The sequence below is a fragment of the Watersipora subatra genome, chromosome 9, assembly GCF_963576615.1.
Source record: "Watersipora subatra chromosome 9, tzWatSuba1.1, whole genome shotgun sequence".
NCBI lineage: Eukaryota > Metazoa > Bryozoa > Gymnolaemata > Cheilostomatida > Watersiporidae > Watersipora > Watersipora subatra.
Genome location: NC_088716.1, coordinates 59,856,990 through 59,877,434, shown reverse-complemented (window position 1 = coordinate 59,877,434; position 20,445 = coordinate 59,856,990). Strand labels below are relative to the sequence as shown.

General features: G+C 36.9%; 1 protein-coding gene across 1 annotated transcript; it reads left to right on the top strand.

Moving 5' to 3' along the window:
- The first annotated feature begins 83 nt into the window (after positions 1–83).
- On the top strand, positions 84–13,219 carry LOC137403973 (small ribosomal subunit protein uS9m-like). Its single transcript, XM_068090119.1, has 10 exons — positions 84–189; positions 1,080–1,233; positions 2,365–2,468; positions 7,652–7,745; positions 8,629–8,708; positions 8,817–8,881; positions 9,032–9,113; positions 11,116–11,393; positions 11,515–11,684; positions 12,753–13,219. Exons 1-10 carry the CDS (start codon positions 118–120, stop codon positions 12,842–12,844), a joined length of 1,191 nt encoding a protein of 396 aa, XP_067946220.1. The 5' UTR covers positions 84–117; the 3' UTR covers positions 12,845–13,219.
- The last annotated feature ends 7,226 nt before the right edge of the window (positions 13,220–20,445 follow it).

Here is a 20,445-nt window from a genome sequence, read left to right as displayed (position 1 = left end):
AAACATAACAATTTGTATTGTAGAGGGTATGAGAGCTCAAGTGTCGTTGCAGCGCAACAGAACGCTTTTTAAAGCGAGAGGAAATATTTGTACCTCCTGAACCAAAGTGTATCAAAGATGGCGGCCTCCATCAGGAGAGCGCTCACTGCAGCGCACCATTCTAGAAAATTAATTTCTCCATATTTAGAGGTTGGTTATGTTAGACAGTTCTGTGCTACTTTGACAAGTACTCTTGTTTTACTGTAAAAACAACAATATGATACAAACATATTTTTGCCTTTTTAATGCCAATTTTGCAGGAATGTCTAGTAGCAGTATTGTCTAGTAGCAGTATCGTCTAGTAGCAGTAGCGTGTAGTAGCATGTGTCTAGTAACAGCAGTGTCTAGTAACAGCAGTGTCTAGTAGCAGCAGTGTTTAGTAGTAGCAGTGTTTAGTAGCAGTAGCGGTTAGTAGCGGAAGCGTGTAGTAGCATGTGTCTAGTAACAGCAGTGTCTAGTAGCAGTAGTGTCAAGTAGCAGTAGTGCCTAGTAGCAGTAGTGTCTAATGGCAGTAGTGTCTAGTACTAATAGTATCTAGTTGCAATAGTGTTTACTAGTAGTAGTATCTAGTAGTGGTAGTGTCTAGTAGTAGTGTCTAGCAGCAGTAGTGTCTAGCAGCAGTAGCGTCTATCAACAGTAGTGTCCATAGGAAACATGAGATAAGAAATCAATGGTGTTAACCCCTCTCTTGAGAAACTCATCCTGCAGTCAGCGTTTCATGAAATTTCAAAATTTTTTAGTTGCCATTTTTTTGGAAGCTTCATACGAATCTCATAATGCCAAAGACTACTGTTTTGAAGTTGTTAGTTTGTTTAGTTTTACTATCTTAGCATTGCTCAATTTTGAGTGACATTCTTTTATAGATTAAAATCGTCTGCCATACTAAGTTGTATTCTGTTTTGTTTTAAGAGCTCAAAGTTGAATCTTGATCTAAAGCAAATCTTGCAACAATTGTAGCTATACATGGTGGAACCAAACATCTACATAGAATGTGTATGCACATCGTTCATCCAATCAACCAGCATGTTGTAATATTTTAGCCATTTTCTCATGCAAAATGTTTGCAACATCTAAACACTCGTACCTGTACAACTTCAAATCAAAAGCTACCCGCCACAGAAGACACAACCCACCACAGAGTATTGCGGATAAGCAAAGCTATGCAGGACTATCTGGAAAAAGCTCGAGCCCATGGTAATATCACTGTTAGTTTCTGGCTATTTTTAATCTTTGTTTTATTTTGTTGGAGTGATAAAAATTCTGACTTTAAAAATAGTTCGATCATTCCCAAACGATGTCTGAATTATTTTCATTTGTATTTTGTTTTTCCTGCAGTACAGTTATTTTTATTCAACTTGAATTTTGCTTTATAACTTGGTCCTAACCCAGGCGATACTGTTATGGTAAGCACCTGATGTCCCAACTAACATTGGTTATATGATAGTTGGGACAGACGCTTGCCCAATCATAGTATAGAAGTTAAATGGTGACTGCTTCCAAAGTTATCGCCTCATCTAAGGTTTAAAGCATGCATTTCAAGGTAATGTGTTTGCAACTTCACCATTATATATTTTATCAACATTCGTAGAATGTTGGTAATATGAAATATTGACAAAACAGTTTATGTAATCAAGTTGATGCAGTTGTTAAAACTATATTTACTAGTGCATACTTTTGTTTTTGTCTTTATTTATAGATTAGTTTTAATCTTGCAGTACCCAGATAATGAATATTAGGTAGGATAATGGTAGGATATTTAATGCTGCACATTCATTTGCACCCATATTTTATGATATAGAAACAAAAATTGCTGTTTTATATTATTACTGTATATTATTTGTTTATATTACTAGTTTTTATTATGTGACATATTGACATGACACGTTATGATGCTTTCAGCTTGATAGCTCCAGTACATTTAACACGTTACATAAAATCTGGAGAAAACTAAATAAAAATGGCTCCTCTGTCACATGACTTGTTGTAAACCAATCAACTTTAGTATTAAACTAGGAGTTTTACGCGTAAATGCATATTGATGGTAGGGCAACTCTACAAAACTGCTGTTACATATATGTCACATGGGGTGCTGTGGAGTTAACTACTCATCTGAGTTACATATATGTCATATGGGCACTATGGGAGTAACGATTCATCTGGTTTTCTTAACTGGCCATTACATTTTAGCTAGTTATTTCTTTTCAACTATTAGTGATCTGACACCGGAGATATTTTATCAAGATTTCATAACAAGCCACAAAACTTACAAACTTGGGCTGCTTCATCGAAGCGTGTTATTTATAAATGGTTGCTTTTGTTTGTCAGAGAACATGTTGGCTGAACATAAGGAGGAGTTTGAGATGGGAAGACGATACCTCGCTAACATGATGGGTGCGGACCCTGAAACCTTTACCCAGGAACACATTGATGTGAGCTCATATAGCAATACATCTGATATGATCTGCTACTGTAGGTATTTGATATTGTAGGTGATGCGCCATATTTGTGTGTTCAGCTCTAGACTGTCTGTTGAGTGTTAGCCAATCTGTATCTTTAATAAAAAACAGAACCCGAGGAGTTATCTTAACTATACGCTCATTTCACTACCCACAATAAGCGATTAGCTCTGATATCTTTGACCTCCATTTAAATATTTAACGAATGAAGTTCTTGCCTGGAAATGTAGGCAAGCTATTGCTGTGATCTTGCATGAGTTATCTTTGATCTTGCATAAGCCCTGTATAAGTTATCTTTGATCTTGCATGAGCCCTGTATGAATCATCTTTGATCTTGCATGAGCCCTGTATAAATTATCTTTGATCTTGCATGAGCCCTGTATAAATTATCTTTGATCTTGCATGAGCCCTGTATAAATTATCTTTGATCTTGCATGAGCCCTGTATAAGTTATCTTTGATCTTGCATAAGCCCTGTTGAATTATCTTTGATCTTGCATAAGCCCTGTATGAGTTATATTTGATCTTACATAAGCTCTGTATAGGTATTTTTATGAGATTCAAAATGTCACAAACTAGTCTTGCAGAAAAATATGTATGTACATTTTGAGTTTATTTTCTCACAAGAGTTTGACGAGTTCAAAGAGAACATGTTATGCTTTTTCTATTGTGTTATTTGCTTTAACTCAATTTAGTCACTGTCATCCTATATTGTTATCAAATTCTCTATGTGATATCAAGTATACCATCTATTTCCTGTGTAATATCAAGTGTACCATCTATTTCCTGTGTGATATCAAGTGTACCATCTATTTCCTGTGTGATATCAAGTGTACCGTCTATTTCCTGTGTAATATCAAGTGTACCGTCTATTTCCTGTGTGATATCAAGTGTACCATCTATTTCCTGTGTGATATCAAGTGTACCATCTATTTCCTGTGTGATATCAAGTATACCATCTATTTCTTGTGTGATGTCAAGTATACCGTCTATTTCCTGTGTGATATCAAGTGTACCGTCTATTTCCTGTGTGATATCAAGTATACCGTCTATTTCCTGTGTGATATCAAGTGTACCGTCTATTTCCTATGTGATATCAAGTGTACCGTCTATTTCCTGTGTGATATCAAGTGTACCGTTTATTTCCTGTGTGATATCAAGTGTACCGTCTATTTCCTGTGTGATATCAAGTGTACCGTCTATTTCCTGTGTGATATCAAGTGTACCGTCTATTTCCTGTGTGATATTAAGTGTACCGTCTATTTCCTGTGTGATATTAAGTGTACCATCTATTTCCTGTGTGATATTAAGTGTACCGTCTATTTCCTGTGTGATATCAAGTGTACCGTCTATTTCCTGTGTGATATCAAGTGTACCGTCTATTTCCTGTGTGATTTCAAGTGTACCGTGTATTTCCTGTGAGATATCAAGTGTACCGTCTATTTCCTGTGTGATATCAAGTGTACCGTCTATTTCCTGTGTGATATCAAGTGTACCGTCTATTTCCTGTGTGATATCAAGTGTACCGTCTATTTCCTGTGTGATATCAAGTGTACCGTCTATTTCCTGTGTGATATCAAGTGTACCATCTATTTCCTGTGTCATATCAAGTGTACCGTCTATTTCCTGTGTGATATCAAGTATACCGTCTATTTCCTGTGAGATATCAAGTGTACCATCTATTTCCTGTGTAATATCAAGTGTACCGTGTATTTCCTGTGTGATATCAAGTGTACAGTCTATTTCCTGTATGCTATCAAATGTACCGTCTATTTCCTGTGTGATATCAAGTGTACCATCTATTTCCTGTGTAATATCAAGTATACCGTTTATTTCCTGTGTGATATCAAGTGGACCATCTATTTCCTGTGTGATATCAAGTGTACCATCTATTTTCTGTGTAATATCAAGTGTACCGCCTATTTCTTGTGCGATATCAAGTGTGCGGTCTATTTTCTGTGTGATATCAAGTGTAACGTCTGTCCTAGAATGGTTTACATGATGTCTTAACTTAAAGGTTGACTTGCAACAAAAATCACATTACAGTTATTTGGTATCATAAGACTCACCATGTCTTACTCTGTTGTGTTGTAGGTGCAAAATATATGGGAATGTGATTACAAGCTCTTAAAATCTAAAAAAAACGTACAGTTAATCGCAGCCACACGAGACTGCCGTAGTTTGGATTCACTTTCCAAGACGGCTCAAATGGGATGTAGTTGTTACAGGATCGTTTCTGTTTACACTTTCATGCAACCTCATTCGTCGAAATATTTTCACAAATATACTTCACGCATTCAATAAAACCATGTCTATTGTTCTTACGCGTCTGTTTTATCGTCATTGTTATGCTGTCACTTTTAGAACTGATATCTTATAACTTACCGTAAAAAATCGTTAAACTTTTTAACCTTAGCTCGAAGGAGTACATATCATTGTCTGATAATCATGACGAGCCTGTTGGTTACCTGTGATAATCGAAAAGTGCTGCAAAAATTATTTGCGAAGTATTGGGTCACGTTATCAGATTACCCTAGGACACTTATATTTCGCTAGTATTTAGTTTCGTGAGTAGCTCACAGAGTAAAATTTCGCAGCCACTTAATTTCGCAGCTCTGATGAGTGCGAAAATATAGTGATGTGAAAATAAATGTAGTGGAACAAACATAATTAGATTCCTCAGGTTCAGTTCACCGATAAAAAAAATTTCATTTGGCCACTAGTTTGTAATTGTGAACCGCAGGTAGAATGGTGTGGGCACGGTCGATAATGCAATTTGATCGCTTGCTGCCATTTGTTTCTTGGACTATCAACAGGCCCGTTTTCACTGGGGCGGCTGGCCGGCTGAGCCGCCCCAACTTTTTGGGAATTTTTTATGGTAAGTACAGTCCAACTCGGATAACTCGCCCTCAAATAAAATGTAACATTTCATCTCAAACACAAGGTTAACTCAAACAGATTTGTTTGGTCAGTTCCAACGCAATGATAAATTGCTTCAGATAACTCGACCTCAACATCATTTATTTGAAAAGTTATTTGCCCAACGGACACGGTTTTTATCGCTGTAGAATATCACTTCATTCCAAGCCATAGAGACAAACATCAACTTTTAGTAGTTCTTAGGCATCATTATTATCATCATCAGAGGCAAAATCTTTTTGTTAACGACTTTTATAAAGGTTTGCAGAAGATTAAGTTTTATCAAACACCCGCTTGGCCATGTCCCATCGAAAGTGTAAAAGCCTCCGAATGAACTTAAAATGAAATCCGCAAAATTGATCTTTGTTAAAACGCTCAAAAGAAAAAGATGTCTTTTTTCTGAGCGTTTTAACTGCGTTCAAGTTTTGCCTATTTTAATTTAAAAATGTCTCGTCAGTCACATCACTTAAAACAAAACAAATCTCAAAAAATTACAAGTTATTGAAGAGGTGTCAGTGGTGAATCCAAACCTTTCCAGAGCCACGCTGCTTGTGTACTACTGTGAGTGTCAGTGTGTCTTATTTTCTTTCAACACACGGTGCTCACTGCATTGATTGATGTCCCCAACAAACAATAACGCTACTAATGCGTGTGCATTGACATCAAATTCCTATCATTATAAATCATTCTTAATAGGAAAATAATCATAATTAATTGCAAAATAATAATGTAATAAATTTTGACAGTCAAATTATTTTGTTGGTTTATATTTTAACGATGCTATAGTGGTCGTTAAAAATGTTAAAATAAATGTTATAAAATTCCATTCTACAGTATCAATGAACAAAGCTATTTAGTTTCGCTTTTTCGCTCGTTTGTTATGATAGTTTAGTTTCGCACATGAAACTTTCGCGAGAGGATGACACCGCGAAAATGCGAAAGTTAGATGCCGCGAATACATAAGTGTCCTAGGGTACGACTTGACGATTGAATATGAATAATGCCGAAACAAAACTGTAAAGTAGCGAGCATCTATATTTAATACGGGGACTTCGGTAAAACCCGAAGTGTTTGTCATAAACTAGTGCTACGATATGTTTTATAGTGAGCTTTTTATTGGCCTTTCAATACACGTGAGAACATCACGTGACAAGACGATAACCAAACTGTAATGAATACGTCAGATAAATAAACAGATTCCAATCTAAGGCAGCTTTTCGTTTTGGAGCTTTTAAGGGCTTGTAATCACATTTCCACATATTTGGCACCTACAACACAACAGAGTAAGACATGGTGAATCTTTTGATACCAAATAACTGTAATTTGAATTTTGTTGCAAGTCAACCTTTAAGGCCATACCATACGGGGAAATCTCTTTTTTCTTGCTAGGCATAGCTATGTGTTCTATGCTGGAACCGTGCAATTCTATGTAGGTCAGGGTCATTTGACAATAAATATTAATGTGGCATTCTCAAGCTTAATCCATCAATTACTAGATTATTTTCTAAAAAATCTGCCTAAAAACAATGACTTTGCCTTCAGGTTTGATAGCCTTAAATTGATTGAAGTTTGAGTGAGGATTATCCAACCTCTATCTAGTGACTACTGATACAGTAAAGAGTCATTTATTTCATGTTAAAAAGCAGCATGGCCAGTTGAAAACTATGTGTCAGTAGAGCCAACCTCAGTTATAATGGGCTTATCCATCATGGTTCCAAATTGATGAAAAGCTATTCACAAGAATCACTTGGAAACTAATAGGTTATTATTTATATATTATTGTCTAATATTGCTGTCTTGTGCCAGAGCTTACAAGACTTAATAAAATCTTATCCTCTTATTAAATCGTAAGGCATTTTTGTGATTAATATCTTTTAGGGACGTTGTCTCCTCGGGAAAATAACATTTGTAAAAACTGCCTCCTCTGTGGAGTCCCCTAAGATGAACATTTGTTTTAAAAACTGATGCTATGCCTTTTATATCTTTCATTTTTTATGACATGCATATCATATTGTTCTGTGACATACAACTGTCAACATGCTATTCATTGTCAGAGCCTAATGTAGTAGCAGCTATATTACTATAGTATAAAGGCAAACACCATAGATGCCATAGCATACCATACCATAGATGCTGAGATAGGCAAATCGCAATGCAACTTGGTACAGCCTTAGCATGACAATATCGCCTGACAAAGATATTGGTGTGGGTACAGAGTTTCTTATGTTTTTGTTGCAGGAGGCCATTTCGTACCTCCTTCCGTCTGGCCTATTCAGTAAGAAGGCTCGACCCATCATGAAGCCTCCTGAGGAAATATTCCCACCTAGAAAAGGTTTGTGATACACTGAGTGTAAAGATGTGAGGTTGACACACAGTGTGATTGAATGGAGAAGTACTTGCTATTCTTTCTTACTTCTGTAGAATTTGTGTTACCATAATATACTGTATGCGAATTTTTCATGTACATTTATATATTATAATTATGCATGAGACAAGAGAATGTATAGCGAGGAGAGTTACCTATGAGTACTGTATTATACAGCACTATGTTGTTCCCAGGCCTGAATGACTCAAGTTTTACTATGCCATGTTTAAGCTTTTGTAATATGGTGAAGTCTGTGCGAATTGCTGAAGTTATGGATAGATATTCTACATTGTTCTCTTACGTGTAAAAGGCAGGATATAAAAACTTATATGTCAAAAAGCTTTTATTTCCTGTAATGGATGCCACAAATAGAATAGATAAATATGCATTATTGGTGATAGCTATGAGCAAAGTCATAACACTATAATATAAATATTATCTACTGGCTATCATCCCTTGTTGCCATTCAACATGCCAATGCTTGAACATGCCATGAACATACCATGCTTCCTGTTTACCGAGCTCAACTGACAAATCTCTTTGTAAAGAACATATTTTAAAGAAATAAATAGGATAGGCTAGTTTTAGCAGTGTTACCTTCTTTATATCAGCTAATCAGCACCGTAGCAGTGGTTCAGCATTGATTTATCGTGTCTTTGTGTAGTCAATGTATATGTGAGGGAGACAACTCTAGTATTCCTCTTAAATCATTATTACTGATCAGTCGGAGGCCTAGTTTATGATTGGACAATATTTATAGACTGATCATGTGAGCAGGCTGCTTTTCATCTGCCTAAGTGGAAAATGTTCACGTGTTGTAAGCTACAGCAGCGGAGTTTGTCTGTTACAGCTGCAGAATTTGATGCATCTGGTCGACCACACCACTTCCTCTTCTATACTGGACTTCCTAATTATTATGATATACTTCATGTGAGTATGTAGGCATAAGATGCGCATTATTAACGAACATGTTTGGGAATAGTTTGTTACATTCGCTACTATATTTGTCAGCAATTTTCTATTGTGGACATGTTTTAGGCCATAGCAACAAAACTAGCTTCCTTCTCTATACGAATTGTGACAGATAAAGATTATGCATCAGGGTGAGTGTCTCTTTCTCTACCACCGAGTTTAGGATCTCTTCTTTGTCAATAGATTCTTTTGTGAGACGCATGACCTTTATTTTCCGGAAGCCAAACATTCACCTACTGATGATATGTTTAAATAAGACATGAAATGCACGTATGTTACAGCACTGACTTTCTCAGTGGAACCGAGTGGCTGGGTCGGGAGCAGCTGGAAGCTTTGCTAGTAGAAAAAGTAACAGAGGAAAATGTAAGTATCACCTTTATTTCATCCGTTTCCTTATCCGCATTGCACCAGCATCTCTCTCTCTTTTTATTTGCATTACACTAGCATCACTGTCTCTCTCCTCATCTGCATTACACCAGCATCTCTGTCTCTCTTCTCATCTGCATTACACCAGCATCTCTGTCTCTCTCCTGCATTACACCAGCATCTCTGTCTCCTTATCTGCATTGCACCAGCATCTCTGTCTCCTTATCTGCATTACACCAGCATCTCTGTCTCTCCTCATCTGCATTACACTAGCATCACTGTCTCTCTTCTCATCTGCATTAAACCAGCATCTCTGTCTCTCTCCTGCATTACACCAGCATCTCTGTCTCCTTATCTGCATTGCACCAGCATCTCTGTCTCCATATCTGCATTGCACCAGCATCTCTGTCTCCTTATCTGCATTACACCAGCATCTCTGTCTCTCCTCATCTGCATTACACCAGCATCTCAGTCTCTCTCCTCATTTGCATTACACCAGCATCTCTGTCTCTCCTCATCTGCATTACACCAGCATCTCAGTCTCTCTCCTCATTTGCATTACACCAGCATCTCAGTCTCTTTCCTGAATTACACCAGCATCTCAGTCTCTCCTCATCTCCATCACACCAGCATCTCTGTCTCCTTATCTGCATTACACCAGCATCTCTGTCTCTCTCCTCATCTGCATTTCACCAGCGTCTCTGTCTCTCCTCATCTGTACTGAATAGAATTCTAGATCTGTTGTTTCATTATTATTCTTTTTATTGTAATGTTGTCTCTAAATGGGGGGGGGGGTTTGGTGAGTGTAATGCTTCTACCACTTATGGGGAGTTTAACTTCAGCCGTGTTCACTTGTTGAATTGTTAATCAATATTAGTAACTCTGCCATTGCCCACATGGTTAGCTCTTAGCAAAAGGCGGACATGTTCAAACGTTTCAGTGGTAGAGATCTGCCCTGAATCACTCTACTTTGTTATGCCCAGATAAACCAACAATCTCTGGTTATTTGCTTCGGCTTAAATTTTCTACATTTCAATGCTCTTGTAGGGTAGTTTCCCCTAGAAAACTAGGGGAAACTACCCTACAAGGGGTAGGTTAGTTTAAAGGTAGGTATAAAGGTACCCTTAGTAGGTTAAACTAGGGGTAGATTAACCTACAAGTTTGTAGGTTAATCTACCCCTAGTGAAGTTCGAGTTTCTAAATAACAAACGTCAAAGTTTATTCCGGTCAAACAGTCAGACTGCCACAAAATTCATTATTTTGCTCATTAAAATTAATAATAAGATTACTCAGCAAATTAAGTAATAAAATAAAGCAAATTGGTATAATGAATAAAATAAATCGTGTTTATACTTGTTTCAATTTCCAACTTTCCACATTGCAGTAGAGCATAATGTAGTGACTGACCATTGTCTAACTGGAGTGTTTCAATCAACTCTGTTTAGTTGTTAAATTTTACACGGGTGTTTTTGTAGTGAGAATCTGTTCGATCGTATAAAATTTTGTCTCCTGTCATTTTGATAAGCCGTTCAATACGGATTGTTTTATAGTTGCAGCGCCGGTTGTTGTTTTTCCATAAACTAATCAATCAGTAAAATATATGCTTGTTGAGTTTCATACTAATGTTCGTTTGGTGAATGCAGAGTGAGTTGGGCTGCAACACTCGTTCATGCTAACTTTGATGATAAAACCGTGTGAAACATTCAACACCTTGTGTGTGCGTTTGAATCTTAGCTCACGCACCGGGGTCTTACATTCTCTTCGAATGTGTAGGCAATCTTTTTACCTTTTAATTTGGTTCTGAGCTAACAGCATATAAAGTGTTTAGAATCAAATACTTCTCTAGCAGTTTATAATAGCATAGAAGTGTTCACTAGAATATAACTGACCAATCACCAGGAGGCTTTTATATTGTTTACGCTTTATGATACTGATACTAAGTCACCTGACTTTCTGTTTCAGCTGCTGCCTTATGCTGTCATGTTTTTTTCAAATACAGTATGAAGAGTTTGTGGTACTCATGGACAAGCTGGCGGGACACCCAAAGGCTGTCCTTGAGAAGGACTTCATCATGCGTTATAGGAAACCAATAGCCTCAGGCTTTCGTAAAGTCCTAATTCCAGATGTAGTTGCCGCCCCTGACACCGGGCATAGGCAAGCGAGTGCCGAGGGCTCAAGGAAAACCTCTAAAGCTGAGGTAACTGTTAGAGAAAAGGGCACTGGCTTGTTCGACATCAATGGCAGAGGATTGGAAGACTTTCCTGAGCTTGGTCAGAGGTGGGTCCATGTCTCGCGATCTCTTGCAGGAAAGTACACAAAGCAGCGATATAAATTGTAACAATTTGTTTGTGCATTATTGAACCATGCAGATTGTCAGGTAATAACCCTCGTGTTGCAGGGAACAGTTGATGTCTCCCCTGGTGTTTGTCAACAAACTTGGGCGAGTTGATGTTGAGGGCAGTGTTACAGGAATTGGAGGCAATGCCAATGCAGGGGCTGTCAGGCTTGCCCTCAGTCGAGCTCTTGCTGCTCTCGAGGAGACAGATGTTCAAGAGCAAATGCGTCAAGGTATCGATCATTACCTTATGATACGTATTGGTTTAACACTTTTCTATGACTCACTATCAGTAATAGTGTTAGGTGACTCATGTGACACTCATCTATGACTCACTATCAGTAATAGTGTTAGGTGACTCATGTGACACTCATCTATGACTCACTATCAGTAATGGTGTTAGGTGACTCATGTGACACTCCACTATGACTCACTATCTGTAATAGTGTTAGGTGACTCATGTGACACTCCACAATGACTCACTATCAGTAATAGTGTTAGGTTACTCATGTGATACTCCTCTATGACTCACCATCAGTAATAGTGTTAGGTGACCTATGTGACACGCCTCTCTGACTCATTATCAGTGAGAGTGTTAGGTGACTCATGTCTGCTATAACTAACTGTTTATCCAATAAAGTATACTGAATGAATACTAGTAGAATAACTTTGATTAGTTGTTATTTCCTTCATGATTAAGTTATCAAATTATTCACAGTGAATTGTTTTATTTTCAAATTTTAAATGATTAAGGCAGCAGCAGAGCAGATAGTATGACGATATGTTGACCGTTATTACCCATTAGTCTGGTGATTCATGGGACACTGATAAATATTTCTATCTGAGACAGTTATATGTACACTGTACATGTGTGTGTATATACATACATGTGTGTGTATATATAACTGTGTGTGTATATATATATACACAGTTATGTGTGTACACATACACACATACGCATGCACACACACAAAGTTACACAAACACACACAAAGTTACACAAACACATGCAAAGTTACACATACACACACACAAAGTTACACATACACACACGCAAAGTTACACAAACACACACAAAGTTACACATACACACACACAAAGTTACACATACACATGTATGTATAGCTTTGTGTGTATATATAACTGTGTGTATGTATAATTATGCTATTATATATCTGGTTAATGACTCCAATAAATAATCTAGTTATTTGCTGTTGGCATCTCTATGAGTTGTCCCATCATGAGTATTTTTTGTTATTGTATAGTGATGTTTACATGAAATCACTGCTTGCTGTTTTCAGCTGGGTTGTTAACCATTGATCCACGAAGAAAAGAGCGACAAAAACCAGGACAGCGTGGGGCCCGTGCCAAGAAAACGTGGAAAAAAAGATAAGAGTGTGTGGAATGCAGGGTTGTGTTACTCCAATCAAACACTCGCATGCAATTGGCAGCACAGGAATGAGGATGATTCATCGAGCTTCATAGCGTAGAGGCTGCGCAGCTAGAATTCTGTTAATTAAAATGTTTATTACATAAGATTGTAAATTGTGTAACCCATATTCCCTGAGTTTGTACATTGGGTTTCACTTCATGGCAAATGGTACATTTTCAAGAGAATTTGTTTTCTTCATTGTTTGACTGTTGTCAGCAGTTATCCTTTTACATTTGTGAGCTGCTACTTTTTCAATTTACATAGGTCATTGTTTTATATCAATAATAATAATATGACTAAGCTATATATATTCTTAATATACCCTTATTCTTTGGAGTTTTTCTCTCCACATGTTATATTTTATCGCCTCCTTTATGGGCTGTATACAGCACCTGGCTCCTTCTACTCTCTGTCTATGGTTCACCTTGTGTTTGTAAATCAATCTACATGGTAAATTAGACATTTCGTGCAAAACTGATTTTTCCCTAAATACCTATTATGTAATCAAACAACTGCCACAAAAGCAAAGTCAGTGTTTGGCAGCAGTCGTTCTGACGTCACGGCTGCACAGAGGTTCTCTAGGTATGCATATGCCTTTCACAATATTTGGGGGAGCTTGAAGATGCCATTCCATTTCAGCCATTTTAAGTGGCTGACAACCTGTTCAGGGAATTCTCACTGGCTGTACCAGGATTACGCTAGTTCATTAAAGTACAGTTTGAATCCCAGATAATATATGTGGCTACAATTCAAGCTCGTGTGTGACAACAAGCATACCCATTTGAGAACAGTTTCATTAAGGGTTGTACAGTATGTGTAACATTTCTAAATAAGGAAACATCATGAATGCTAACTGACTGCAATGTTCCTTAGTTAAACTCTCAATGAGGCTATGGCCAAGAAAATATTAGATGTTTCTCACTCTCTTGCAGTCAGTTATGACTACTGCTTTATGGCAGCCATCTATAATGCTCTGATGTTTGCTATCTTCCGCAAGGAACTGAGATGGACGTTCTTCTGCTGCATGTTCTGTTTGGCAAAATCTTTAAATCTCAGTCTAGGCTATCCTTGTTTACTTTTTTCCTCACGGAGCTGTGAGTATAGCAACTGTTTAGAGAGTCTGTCTTGCTCCATCTTATGCACATAGTCTAGCCATCTGAGGTTTGTCTCAATGAGGATGTCAGTCATTAAGGTCAGATTTGCACCTTAGATTTGTGAGTTTGTCAGATCACTTGATTCCCATAAAGTTCCTTAGCTGTCTCACCAACTATGCATGTTGTTTCTTCACCTGGTCTCTGTATGTAATCCAGTTTTTAAATCTATATGTAAAGGAACATATGTTTCTTGTTCCATAGACTGTGCTGAAGTTTACCAAAATCCTTACTTGCCTTTCCTGCTCTGTTACTAAGTTTCGTATCGATCTGGGAGGACCTTGAAACAATATTAGCTAATTATGTAAGGTCTGATGCTTGAACAAGAGTCTCATGATCTACGCTGATCATTGGGCTCAGGAATGAGATAGAATAGTTAGAGTAGCTGGTAAAGGCATTCTCTTCTCTTGACATTGATATTAGGCTGAACTTTGTTGCCATATGTGAGAATTTGTCATGCAATAATTACATGTTCTCAGCACTGTGTCCCATTATACTATCATCTAGAAATAACATTTATCCCACAAGGATTTTGGTAGTGAGTGTCTTTGCTTTGAAATGTGAGGTGTTAAAGGGGTCAGCCGCATATCTAGTATGTATGAATATCCCTAGATTGATATGGATTTCTGCTTTGAATGTTCAAATGATATTGATATTAGTTGATTATTTGATCGATATTTTGAAGATATTGATATTCATTGACATCTTTAAATGCAACTTGCAGCATAGTGGTTAAGTAAAGTGAAAATAGTTTAGCCAATAGCACTAACCTGTTTAACACCATTTGTTACTGCAACTCCTTTAAAACCTCCCTGCATTAAGCTTGCTCCGGTAGCTGTGTGAAGCTCGAATCAAGTTAATCACTTTGTTCATACATTCATACTTCTTTAACACACACCAGAGGCCTTCTCGCGATACTGTGTCAAACGCTTTTGTAAAGTTTATAAAATTGTTGTAATAAAATTGTAATAAAACTATTGTGATACTGCTAATTCAGCCCGTCTATAAAGGTTGCGCGCCAGCTATTGCAGGCTAATTTCAAGGACCAATATAGAACGGGAAACCCAATCTCCACATTTACAATAAAATTTTATAATTTCAGATTTGTATAAACCAGCATTAGACAACATTTTCTGATTTATACCAATATTTTACTTTTTTATAACAGCTTGTTTTTGTTCAGTTACTCTTACCAAAATTGATTGCTCTAACAAAAATTTAACCAACATCAACTTTTTTAAAGTCCATAAAAACAGCATACAGCTCCTGCTTCTCCTCTGTGCACATTTCTTGGATTTATCGAAGACTCAAGACCATATCAATAGTACTTCTGTTACTTCGGAAGCCTCTCTGACTCAGATCTTGGGAAAGTTTTGTGAATTTATTCTGTTCAAAATTAGACGTGCCATTGTTTCTCCATTAATTGATATGAAAGAGACACCACTATAGTTGTCCTGTTCCTTCCAGCTACCTTTTTCAAAAATGAGCATGTTTGCATTTTTCCCAATTCTGTGGTATTTGCTCAAACTTCCAGATGTCGACTACATCTTTTGCGTTCATTCGGCCATACTTCCAAACTTCTACAGGAATTCCACAATCACCAGGGGCCATATTTTTCTAGTAGAACCAAACACCTTTGCTGGCTGAAGGCGGCTTGGCAGTGCTCTCAAGTCTGGTAAACTGTTCATCGCAGATTGATCCATAGTCTCAGGAATATTTAAGAGCTGATCACAGTTCAAGGTCTCATCCCTATTGCTTAATTCAATGCTACCAATACGGTAAAAAAAGCCAGGTGGTTACTTTTTTCTGTGCCCCGTAAACCTCCCTTATTCCATTGTGGAATGCTTGCATATCATTTTTGTTGGTTGCCTCTTGTACCATATATGTTGTTACGCAATGTATAAATGTTAAAACTGTTTTCTCATAGCCTGAGCCGTCAAAAGTTAGACAACTTGAAATGATATAAGTAGCTTAGAAACGCAAAAACTTACTTTGCTAGTGTTTACAAAAAATGAAAAAAAAAAGTAAAGTGAAAATAGGCAATTGTTTCCGTCAAATTTGAATCAGGCTTACTAAAGATTGGTCATTCACATGAGTTGGTAATATAAAAATTCAAATAATTGTAGAAAAAAACTTCATACACAATTTAGCTTGACCATTAATCGTGCAAGGAATTTTTTTGGAAATTTTGTAGTCTTTTAACAGTTTTAAAAGTTTTTAATGCATTAATATTAACGAATATGCTAACATATTTGTCAAGAAGAAAAGTGTGAGCAATATGAAACTGGGTAATACTCGCAATACAATTCCTGATGGTCAAATACGTTTCTTGGCATCTCTTTAAAGTACCTATGGGCAGTCCTTATGTAGAGTTGATGGAGACAAATTTATTAATATCTGCAGATATTATAAATACTGATTTCCTAATGACATCTGCAGATACCATAGAGGCTGATTTTCTAATGACATCTGCAGATATCATGAAGACTGATTTCTTAATGTCTGCAGCTTTTTAAATTGTGTTAAGGGTACATGTAACAAGTTTAGCTTCCAAAGAATTTTTCACTTAAATTTTAACAATCAGTAAATATATTTTAAGAATTTGTGACAAATATCTTCTTTTGACGATGTTGAGGCATGAGCATACTCAAGGTCTACAAAATACACGACGTCCCTCAACGAACTGAATCTTCTCTCTCATTGAGCATCTCGTTGGACACGCTCGATTCAATTGAGGCAGATACAAAGCCCTGCCGGTCTCAGGTTCGTTCTCAAAATCATGGTGAGCGGCATAAACCTCGACTGCATTTGGGCCGATCAGCTAGTCATACGGTGGAAAGACAGAATGGAGGTGCGGCTCGCGATGGCCGTAGCAAAAGCACTCACAGTCACAAACGACAGGTGACATATCAATTCTGGCATCCAGAGCCTATCAAAATTGAAGAGCAGCACCCAGAAAACACAGAACAGAGAATTCCAGTAACGATTCGGGTAAATGCAAAAAGGGATAAAACAAGAAATAAACCTGTTCACCGATTCGGTCAAAAGCTGAGCACGGAATACAGAAAAGAGACTGAAAAATCAGTAAGAAGGCGGAGTTCAAAGTCCGTAAATGACGTGAAGTTTAAGGCGAGAGGTCAGCAGAAATCGAGTAAACGCAAGACTAGTATGCTAGTACAAGGTTTGGAAACAGAACGTTTTTCACCTGACCTAGTCACACAGCCTGTTCCTGTTGAGCTCAAAGAGGATTCAATTATGCCGGTTGCAACAGTGTCGGAAAATGTTGGCCCCGACAAAGAAAAACAACGATGTTGTTCAATTCTTTAGCGATTTGCTTATGCCTGCTCAAGATATATTACTCTAATCCTGCACACACGCACACACAACCTATGCTAAATAGAGAGACATGAAGTACATAATCACGGTGGAATGCTGCTGATGACAAGTTAGGATAAGTTAGATTACTAGCAACTAAAGAAGTCTTTCAAGTGATCTCATAGATGGAATGACTCATACGCACATGTGAAGAATGCCTATCCCAGTTTATGTTACCATAATGATGTTCTTTTTCCAGATTGTCCCAAGGTCAAACAGAACTAATCTTTTCAGCGATTGGCTGACATTTCATAACGCGTATTGTCATATCTGTAAACTTTATTAGTGCCAGCGAGCTAGTGTTGGTTTGTTCTGCTGCTTAACCGACCAAACTGGTTAGATAAACAATTCTGCCTGGAATGTTCTGTAACTTAAAAAGTGAGCTGTACAGCAAACACACAGTCGGCTAAATGAAAATGGGTACGGAAGGAGAGGTAAGTGACAGTTTACTAGCTGCATACAGTTGGTTAGCTAATGTGGCCTACAGTCAAGTCTGGACAGTGACCTGAGGGTTTTATTTTAAATGTTTTCTTTTTTCTATCGGGTAGGGTTCGTCACAGCATTCTTTAGAGCCATGGGTACCCACGCTGGATAATTTAAGCAAAAATGGTAACTCAGCTCTAGTTTAGCTATTTTAGTACTAAATTAGCAACTAACTAAACTACAATAGCACAAGCTTAGCTGCGGCCTCAAAACATAGCAGCGGTTACCCTACTTTAGTTAAATTCTCAAGAGCTGACAACCCTTTCTACTCTACTAATCCCCTAAATGTTTGTGGCCTGCATAACAGAAATAGATTTTTTCAAAACAGTTTGCTTTTACCACAGCATATCGCCATTTTTAATATTCCTAAATCATGCCTCATCTGAACTAAATATAAAATGCTGCATTTACTTTGTTGTCAAGAGACTCATTGTATTATATCGTATGCTTTGTGAGCTGAGCGTCGCAAGCCGGTTAGTTCTAGCTAGATTTAATGCAGTACAGATTCCTTCCAGTTTCATTGCGCTGTCAATTTTGTTATTAATGAAACACCAGTTGTCTCTTTTTCCTTTAGAAAACCTTGGGGCTTCATCTCTACTACTGATGTCATATTTAAAATTAAACTCATTTGGCGTTAGTGATGAAAGAAACTTTGTTTGTTTTATAGTTGATGGTCTGTAAAACAGGATGATTGATGACTTAATTCCTAGCGGATATTCAAGCCCCATACGCAATTTCCACAGAATACTTGTAATACATCTTTCTCTTCTTTCCTTTGCTTGAAACATTTGTATTTTGTGTTCTTTATTGAAATACAGTTAAGACAATACACTGGCTCTCTTTCACATAATTGTGGTACTTGTAGACTACTTGTTTGACTTTCATAGTGACTCCTCCAATAGCCAAACTAATGCTAGTATTATTCACTGTAAAATACCAATTGATAGCAAGCGCATGCAGAAGTGTAGCTATATCATTATGAATTATGATATAGCTACACTTGTACCTATATCATAAGTCGTAAATATTATGTTTATTATCTTATTGGCAATAATTTCATTCTGAACAGAAATTATTTTTAAATTATGCCATCTAAGAACCGTGAAATAAAAAGGGCAACAGTTAGCTAATAAAATCAAATAAATGGTTTGAAATGCAGCATTTAAAACGCCTCTCTCTGCTTAGAGAATAAATATTAAGTAGGAGATCGCAACCAGCAATGACATTTCAAACTAGTTGCTGTAGGTTGTATGCAATTTATTTATATCACACGAGTTGAAATGAGTTGACAACCTGTAACTGTCATGTAATAATTGAGAACACAAACCATAAAAGATCTTGAAACCTTGAATTGACGTAAAATAAACATCCAGCATAAGCTGATTATTAAAACTTGCGCTTCTGAAAACAATAAGGAGTGAAAAGTTTTTAACAGCAGCGGGTAAGTTTAGTTAACATAATGGGTATTAAAAACCATGTCAGCAGAGCTATCTTAACAATATAATATAAAAAGTACTTTGTAAATATGATCACAGATACTGTGTCTTCATATTTCATTTTATGGTCGACATTGCTTAACATTAGAGCACAACATAATAATAATAATAATAATAATATAGAATCATAAGTAGAGTATATTCAAAGCATTAAGACTGAGGTCAAAGGCTTATAAGACAGTTGAGAAAATATTTTTATTGGAAAGTTTTGTTTATCAAATCAATACATTTTTAGGTATTATTTTTTAAGAATGATAATACCAGTACATGTAGGCCTTTTCTAAAAAATTTTGTTCATTTTATGCAATGTTTTTCATACTCTTGTGCATTAAGATAAAATTAAACTGATTTAGCCGTTGACGTCAATTCATTCTAAGACAGCATTCAAAGTGACTCGCTATGTCAGCATTACCTGCTGTTAAACACTAATCCTTAGTGCAAAGCTCATCATTTTTTATGATTTTATCACTCTTGTTTTGCACATCGACCTTCTCAAAGACTGAGAGGCAAATTAGTCATTTTATAGCAAGAAATCAGCTCCTATTGGCAAAGGGAGTTATCTCCCTTGCCGACTCTTAGCTGCCCTGATGAGACTTCAATAGCCGAAACAGTACTGTCTGTAGCATGAGTATGATAAGAACATACTTTTTATTTGGTTCGCTATTTTTAGCAACAAAATAAATCAAAGCTATTAATAAAAAGGCTACCTAGTCAAGCCACGATATGTTAAGTAAACAAAAGGCTCTCACAGTAATCACAGAAACAAAAGGTGATAGCAAATAGAAATGATATTATATAATGGAACCATTATTGATTAGGCCGAGTTCATTATGCGAATAGAAATGAACACGTACTATGCAATCTGACGGCTAAGTTGAGTATAGTGGACGAAAGGTCAGCGTTCTGTCAATAGCTGCTGACTCCGTCTAGTACTACTCGTATGGTAAGTCACATGTATGCTGTACTGTCTCTGTATTTTACACTGTTCACAACAGACTAGATATCTCTCAGTACATGGTTAACTTTACTGTTCTTTAGTTGTTTGTCTTATGGTCTG

Bases quoted from the DNA above. Each gene is read 5' to 3' on its own strand.
- LOC137403973 (XM_068090119.1), top strand. From the start codon at position 118: ATGGCGGCCTCCATCAGGAGAGCGCTCACTGCAGCGCACCATTCTAGA. The intron at 8,709-8,816 runs GTGAGTATGTAG...GACATGTTTTAG, and splicing joins ATTATTATGATATACTTCAT to GCCATAGCAACAAAACTAGC. The intron at 8,882-9,031 runs GTGAGTGTCTCT...CGTATGTTACAG, and splicing joins GATAAAGATTATGCATCAGG to CACTGACTTTCTCAGTGGAA.